A 7,793-nucleotide genomic window follows, 5' to 3' on the forward strand; every position below is an offset into this window, starting at 1 on the left:
GGTGGGCTCCAAACGTCCAGGCTGAGGGTATGAGTTCTGCTCTCTGGGGGCTGTGTCCACAGCTGAAAGTGTCCTGGGGGTTGCGTTGTTGCCCATCAGCCTGGCATCTCCCATGTCAAACAGTTGCCAAACTCCTGTGTGAGTTTTGGGGCCAGGATTGTGCTGGGAGTAGGGTTTTGCCACCTGTGGCCATCTTTGCCCTCTCCCTTTCCACTCAGAGGCTTTCCCAGAAGTTTCGTGATCAATCAAGGTTGCTGTGAGCCCCAGGAGGGGATGCCAGCTGCCTGCGTCTGGCAGCGGTTCCGAACCCTGCCCTGCAAGGGAGGGAGCAGGTTTCCAGCCTTCCGCCCCATGTCATGAGGGTGGCAGCAGAGGGGCACCCAAAGCCAAGCCCCCACAGCGGGAAATGGAGTGGGAATGAGCTGCCAGAAGCAGAAGGGCTGAAGGTGGTGCGTGGGGAGGCTGCGCGAGCACTGCCTGGCCGCTGCGGGTGCGTATGGGTGTGCCCCGGGATGACAGAATGGTACCAAAAGGCTGAGGTCCCTGCAAGAGAGAGGAGCTTCTCCGACTCCATTAGACGGTTGAAAAGATGTGAAAAAGGAGGTGGCGGCCTCATTAACCTGCATTTTTTAAATGTTCTTGAGCTTCTTGAAAATTAGCTGATCTGGGAAGAGAAACAATCCTGGGAAGAAATAAACCCATTCAAGAGGAGGTGGCCCAAAGGGTGCTGCTCCACGGCGCGGATGGGAGTCCCTGGTGGGTGTTCCCAGGATCAGCAAGGGAGGAAATGTTTGTTAAATACCCGGTGCCGGAGGAGGATGGGAACGGCGCGCGGGTGGAGCGAGACTCGGGGCCTTCTGGAGTGTCCGCGGGCAGCACGGGGAACGGTCCCATTACTTCCAACCCTAGAGCTGGGTCTTGCCTCGAATTAGCAGGAGCGCAGGGTTGTGAGGATATCCAGCTGGCTGCCAACATATTGATGGTGGGATGAAATTTCGCTTGAAGAATTGTAAGGTAACTGGAGCAGAGTGAGTAATTCTCGCCCAAGAGCATCTCCTTTTTCCGTGTGCAGAGTAGCCAAAAGTGGTTTGTGACTCCTCCCTGTTCATTCATCAGGAGACACCCAGCCGTGTGTTAATGGAGTGCTTTGTTATAGCATCGGGGAGGGGACGGGACAGGAGCCGGTTGGGTTGGGTTGGGTTGAGGGCTGATGGGGCGTATGGGCCCTTTCTGTACACAAGTTTCTGCGTCCACGTGTTGCGCAGCTCCGAGTGAGCTGCGAGTGTGGCAGTCAGGAGTGTCTTCATACAGTGAGGTGCCACAACGTGCCACCTGGCTTCTCTCCCCGGGACCCAGCGTGGGGATGCAGCTGAAACCAGACTCGCCCGCTGCCAGTGGTGGAGTCGTGGAGGAGATCCCGGCCACCATGGTTACTGCTTGGGGCACGTCAGCGGCTCTGTCCAGAGGAAAACCTAGGCATGCTCATGTTTTTGTGGTCTGTGAGTTGAGGCAGTCCCTGCAGGCAGAGCTTGATCTATGCGCCGAGGAGGTGAAATCTCTCCCGCTTGGTCTTGTCCACCTGGGAAAGTCCCAATTCTGTGCGTAGAGGTGCTTGAGTCCCATGCGCTGTTGCAGGATACGTCAAGGATCATCAAGATCCCTGCGCTCTCTGGGCTGCTGTTGCAGCTGCCTTTCACATCCTTGGTTTCCCCTGTCCCCTGCTCAGCTGCCTTCTGGGACGGCCGTTCACAGGCTCTCATTAACTGGCATCCGTTCTCCCCCCAGCTCTTATTGTAAGAAGGTTAATTTGCCTTAGAACCCCTCCCACCTCTGCTTTCCCCATCCTCTCTGGTGTTCTTATCAATTTATCCTCTTCATCACACAGCTGCTTGCTCTCCAGCAGCCCCAGCGCTCCAAGACCACTCTGCGTTTCCCCTCCGGCTCCATGAGGTTCTCCCTGCCGGAGCCTGGGCTGAGCACAACGTGTTTCCCATCCCATCCTTCGGCACACTTGTGGTTTGCACGACAGCCCGGCCGCAGCAGAGACCCCGCAGGTGTCATTTGGAAGTGGAGTGCTCAGCTGGATGCCCACAGTGCGTGGCGAGGGCTCTGTCCACACCTCTTGCCGCTCAGGGTCGTGTCCTGGGCTCGTGCCCCTGCCTGCAGTACCACGGCGAAGCCCCTGTCCTGGGTGTAATCCCTGTGCGCTCCCTTCGCTGTAACACCCGCTCGCTTGTCAAAAGTGGGATTGAAATAACTTCACACAAGCTGTTTTTAGAAATCTCCGCTGGGTGTTGTGCACAACACGTTTTGGGATTATTTTTGTTGTTGAGGATATTTTTCCCCCTATTCCCTCTCTTTTTCTCCTCCTCTCCAGCATTTGTTATCCATGCTTGGGCTTTTGTCACCAAGTCCTGCCTTGAACAGCTATTACAGTCCTCAGCTTGTCACCTCATGAGCCGCGAGGCCAAGTTAATAACAATCTGCAGTGCTCTCCCTCCGCCCTGCCCTCCACACACTGCTGGAAACATCGCCTGCTCCCTCCTCCGTACCCCCGAAATGTCTCCCGCTGACTTTTGGGGCGACGGCTGCTGTTATTCCAGAAGGAAAGCAGGTGGTGAGAGGTTGTTTTTCCAAGACCTACTTATATCCCTTGGCAGCATCTCTCCAGCTCTGACAAGGTATTTAGGATTGGGGAAGAAACCTCGTGCTCTGACAAAGCCCAGCACTGGCAACGAAGGGTTGTGACCTTCCCGGCAGGGCGTGGAGATGTGACATGACACCGTGTCCATGCCGATGATGCCTCTCACACTCTTCACACACCGCGGGAGGATCCCTCCTGGCCACAGACGTGCCTGCTGAATGTCCTGTCCCTCCCACATGCCCATTTCCACCTGCAGTGATCCTCCTTGCAATCCATCCCCTGTGCTTTCCCCAGCGTACTGGCGTGGGAACAGACCCTTCCTCTTGTGGCTGACAGCTCATAATCCCAGAATCCCAGAATGGTGGGGGTTGGAAGGGACCTTGGGAGATCATCCAGCCCACCCCCCTGCCAAGGCAGGGTCACCCAGAGCAGGTTGCACAGGGTCACATCCAGGCAGGTTTTGAATCTCTCCAGAGAAGGAGACTCCCCCACCTCTCTGGGCAGCCTCTTCCAGTGCTCTGGCACCACCAAAGGAAAGAAGTTTTCCTCATGTTGAGACAGAATTCCCCGTGATCCAGTTTGTGCCCGTTGCCCCTTGTCCTGTCGCCGGGCACCACTGAGAAGAGTCTGGCCCCATCCCCTTCACCCCCACCCTTTAGATAGTGATAAGCACTGATGAGATCCCCTCTCAGTCTTCTCTTCTCCGGCTAAACAGACCCAGGGCTCTCAGTCTTTCCTCACAAGAGAGGTGCTCCAGTCCCTTGAACGTCTTCGTAGCCCTCTGCTGGACTCTCTCCAGTAGTTCCTTGTCTTTCTTCAACTGGGGAGCCCAGAACTGGACACAGTAGTCCAGCTGTGGCCTCACCAGAGCAGAGCAGAGGGGGAGGATGACCTCCCTCGACCTGCTGGCCGCAGTCTTTGGAGTGCGCCCCAGGACACCACTGTCCTTCTTGTCCACAAAGGCACGTCACCGTCTTTGGGAACATGGGCGCTGTAGCACAGGGACGCTGCCAGCTTTGGATACAGCAGCAGAGGTGTCCCCCCTGCAAACCTCCCTCTCTCCAGGCCGCCGTTGCAGAGGCTGTTCCTGCCTCCCCTGAGCCCCAAAAGACTCAGCTGGGCTTTTACCCCTTTTGGCCATGGGTGAAGGATCTCCTTACAGCCCAGGAGGCCCTTTGGGAACCACCAGCCTAAAAAGCAGAGCCGAAGCCTGACTGAGAGCCCGAGCACACTGCAGGAACCCAATCCTTCCTCTGGCAAACAGCCAGCAGCATTTCTAGAACCCTGGAGGGTCAGGCTGGGAAACTCGTAGTGGCAGCTTCAAGTGCGGGCAAAGCTTTTGCCTTGTCTCGAAGCGAGTAGTGTAATCAGGTCGAGATTTGTCCTGGCGAAAAAAACCCTGCTTCCTCATGGACCCGCCCAGGGTTTCTGGAGCACTCCCCGAGGGAGTGTGCAGCCTTGCACGGTGCCGTTGGTCGAGCACCGGAGCCTTCCTCCATGGGTGAGTGAGGGCCGGTGCTCGCAGGTCATCACCACGGTCTCTTGGCTCTCCCTTACCTCGGCCTTCTTGCACCCAAGCGCTCGGTGAGGCTCCAGCCCACCTCTCCATCACCGCAAGCTCTCGTAGCCCAGGTGCCCAGCCAAGCGCAAGGCTGAATCAACGGAGACCATCGGCAGAAGCGTGTCCGACAATCAACCTGAGCCCAATGCTCCCCATTCTGGAGGTCAGACCTGTCTGTGCCAAGTGTTCCAGCACCACAGCGAACCGCAAAACCCCAAACTCAGGGTGACAGAGAGAGCTTCACCCTGGCCCACGGGCATTTCGGAGGCTCGCGTTGTGAAGTGGGGCTCCCACCTCAGAGCGAGTCCCACTTTTGCATCTGGAATAAAGGGGGATGAGCTAATTCCCCTGTGCGCACAAAGCGGGCTGCAGAGGTTAATTAATTATTGTTTGCAAAGCACTCAGCGCTGTAGCGATGCGCACCGCAGAAAAGCTGGCGAGGAAATGAATAATACTGTCTTCCCAGCAGGGTGGGAAACGGTATGTGGTAAATAAAGGGAGAGCCACGCATGGGGCGGGGAGGAGGAGAGGATCCCCGGGCTGGCGCTCACTGTAGCAGCTCCCCTGTCTTTCGCCAAGGGTGGTCTGCGGACGAGGGGGATTCGGGTTTCATGGGTGTTTCCCACCGGGTCCGTGGCTCCGTGGGGGTTCCCTGGGGGCTGCTGGTGGTGGGGGTGCCAGGGGAGGAAGGGGATTTGGTAGGGGTGGGAGAAGGGATGGCTTTCCCTTCCCCTGGTGCTCTGGGGTGGAGGTGAGGTGATGCCTGATAAGCCACGAAGTCCTCCGGTGTCTGTTCATCCCTCTGCTGCCAGCCTGGCTCTGGTGGGGACATTCGAAGCGGGTCATTACCTTACACGCTCAGCAGCATGTCTCATAGCAAAGCCATCACCGGGGAAGCTCACACCTCGCCAGCGGCACCGTGGGGACATTCTTTTTTGTTTTAAACCCGGAGTAGCAGCAGCGAGCCTTGAGGGTGCTCCAGCATGCCGCAGGCAGGGGCTGGCCGGGCCAGCTGGCCCACGGGCTTGTCTTGGCCACTGAAGGGACGATGTTCCCGGGAGAGCTTGCCGTTCCCCCGCCTGCCCACCCAGGGTTGGGAAGCCCACGAGCAAACCCTCAACGGCTCTTCCTCCCCTGGCAAGTGGAACTGTGCAATTAAGAGGAGAACGAGCACGCCTGTCTGGCTGGAAAAACTAACGCCTTCCCCGAGTTGGAATATTTTACCGGCTCTGCTCTCCCAGAAGGATTAAGCCCCAGCCACCCCCTCCCGTATTAATTGGTTCCTTTTCTTTGCACCGCAGAGAGACAGCCAGCTCCGTAACTTTAATGGCTGCCCGTGTTTTCCCCTCCAGAGCTGTTGAGCTTCCAGGGAGGTTTGAGTAAATTGTATTGTCTGCCTTTATTGATGATTTTGCAGAGAGGCCGACGAACGCCATAAATCTTCCTTGCTGCTGGGATTATTGCTAAAATAATACAGGAGGAAGAAGCCCACCCCTCCTGGCTCAGGGTTCCCGGTGCGGGATGCCCCACAGTCACGCTGGCACCCAGCACAGCCCCTCCGGCCGGCCAGCTCCGTGCGAGGCGCTGCTGGTGTGTCGGGGATGGCCAGCGGATTTTGGCAGCGAGGATGTTGGCTGGAGGCGAGGGGATGTCCCCTCTTCTTGGACTGCCCCTCCATGGCCGGCCGATGAGCCACGGTGCCACAGGAGGCAGGTGCTGGTGGCGAGCAGGGGCAGCATGGAGCGGTGGGTGACAGTTTTGCCTCCTTTGTCACCCACGCAAGCCCTGGGGGGAGCTGAGTCAAGGGCTCCTTCTGGGTTAGGCAGACGCAAAATCGCAGCCTTGCCATGCTGGGAGCCTCGGGGCCATGCTCTGCCGGGCAGGGCCTCTTCATCTGATGGGTCCCCAGGCCATTACGTCCAAGCTCACGGCATCACTGCCACAGAGGTGTGGGGCGGGCAGGGGGTATCACATCCCAGGGGCAGAACGGGGGCTCCTCTCCCCACTCTCCTCTGACCCGCACCTTGTCCCCAGATCAACCTGAACAAAGGGGACGAGTACTGGTGGAACGCCATCCTGGAGGGCGAGGAGCAGATCGACATCGACAAGATCAACAAGGAGCGCTCCATGGCCACAGTGGACGAGGAGGAGCACGCCATGCTGGACCGCCTCACCTTTGACTACCACCAGAAGCTGCAGGGCAAGCCCCAGAGCCACGAGCTGGTAGGTGCTGGCCATCCTGTGCCCTCAGCCCTGCCAGGTACCCTCCGGCTCGTCCATGGGTCCCATCTCCAGTAAAAGGGTGTGGTGTGGAGCAGCTCCACCGCTCTGCTCCAGCTCTGAGCTCCTCCACACAGCATCCCTTCCACCCTCCCAGCTCCATTTTGAGGTTCTGCTAGTCCCCGTCTTTGGCCCTCACGCTCCCATCTTCCCCTTCCCGGCACCGTGGCAAATCCCTGTGAGCCCAGACCCCTCCTGGCACATTACTGCACATCGCTCCAGAGACAGCCCTGCCGTCTCTCCCCTCTCCCTCTGATCTGGGATAAACCCACGTGGGTCTGGGATCAGCCCAGCCGAGGAGCCGCCTTTTGCTGCCTATCGCTCCCTCCCAGCCCTGTGTGCCTTATCCCCTTTCCCGGGCAGAGGAGAGGAGGGTGGGTGACGCACGGAGGTGGTTGCGTGCCCTTGGAAATGGGTGCTGCCGTCACCCAGCGAGGGCAAAGGTGTGGGGTCCCCCCCAGCTTGACGGGAGCCTGTGGCCTCTTTGCAGAAGGTGCACGAGATGCTGAAGAAGGGCTGGGACACCGAGGGCTCCCCTTTCCGTGGCCAAAAGTTCGACCCCTCCATGTTCAACATCTCCCCCGGCGCTGTGCAGTTTTGATGGCGGTGAAAAAACACCGAGAAACAAAGCGGGGAGAGGAGAAACCCACCCAGGGACCCTCACACCCAACGCTGGCGCCCGTAACCCGCTCGCCGATGGTACACGCTGCCGGCGTCCTTCCACTGCCTTCACCACCCGGCATCGGCACTGGGCTCGGCGGTTTGATGTACGTGCGGGGAAAACCTGGCGAATGCAGATTTACGTCCCATCACCAAGGCAACCCAAGCGGCTGGGACCCTTCTCCTCTCCTTGCCTCGCGCTGGCGACGGCTCTATTGTTTTTCAGGAATAGACGGAGCTCGTTGGGTGACATAATTATTATTTCTGGGGGCTGAGGATGCTTCTTTGCAGGTTTCTGGGGGTGCGGATCCCTCCCCGCCCTGGCACTGGGGCGGCTTTGCCCTTCGCGGGTGGCAGGGAGCCACACCATGGCACAGGGCCGGGGGGGGTGCCAAGCTGCACTTAGGGGTCCCTGGCAGGGGGCTACAGGCCCAGCCCTCGTGGTCACCAGCCATGTCAGTAGCCCCAGAAATGTGCTTGCCTGGCGCAGCACTTTGGGGGCTAGAAGGGGGGACAGGGGAGCCATGGGACGTCACCCCCTCCCCAGGTGCAGCCCGCTCTTGCAGCTTCGCAGTGGCCCCCACCCTGGGGGAACTCGGGGTCCCCGGCCATCACTTTGCCCCCCTCCTCACTCCGCTCCCCCCCCTT

General features: G+C 58.9%; 1 protein-coding gene across 1 annotated transcript in view; it reads left to right on the forward strand.

The window, feature by feature from the left end:
* Positions 1-7,142, forward strand: part of NUDCD3 (NudC domain containing 3) — a 39,737-nt gene extending 32,595 nt beyond the window's left edge. Inside the window, exons 5-6 of the mRNA XM_009882276.1 lie at positions 6,240-6,428; positions 6,976-7,142. Of these exons, the coding sequence (XP_009880578.1) occupies positions 6,240-6,428; positions 6,976-7,086 (300 nt within the window). The 3' untranslated portion in view covers positions 7,087-7,142. The remainder of the gene's footprint in view (positions 1-6,239; positions 6,429-6,975) is intronic.
* Positions 7,143-7,793: the final 651 nt, after the last annotated feature.

This window comes from Charadrius vociferus, unplaced genomic scaffold (genome assembly GCF_000708025.1).
Source record: "Charadrius vociferus isolate BGI_N301 unplaced genomic scaffold, ASM70802v2 scaffold1053, whole genome shotgun sequence".
Lineage (NCBI taxonomy): Eukaryota > Metazoa > Chordata > Aves > Charadriiformes > Charadriidae > Charadrius > Charadrius vociferus.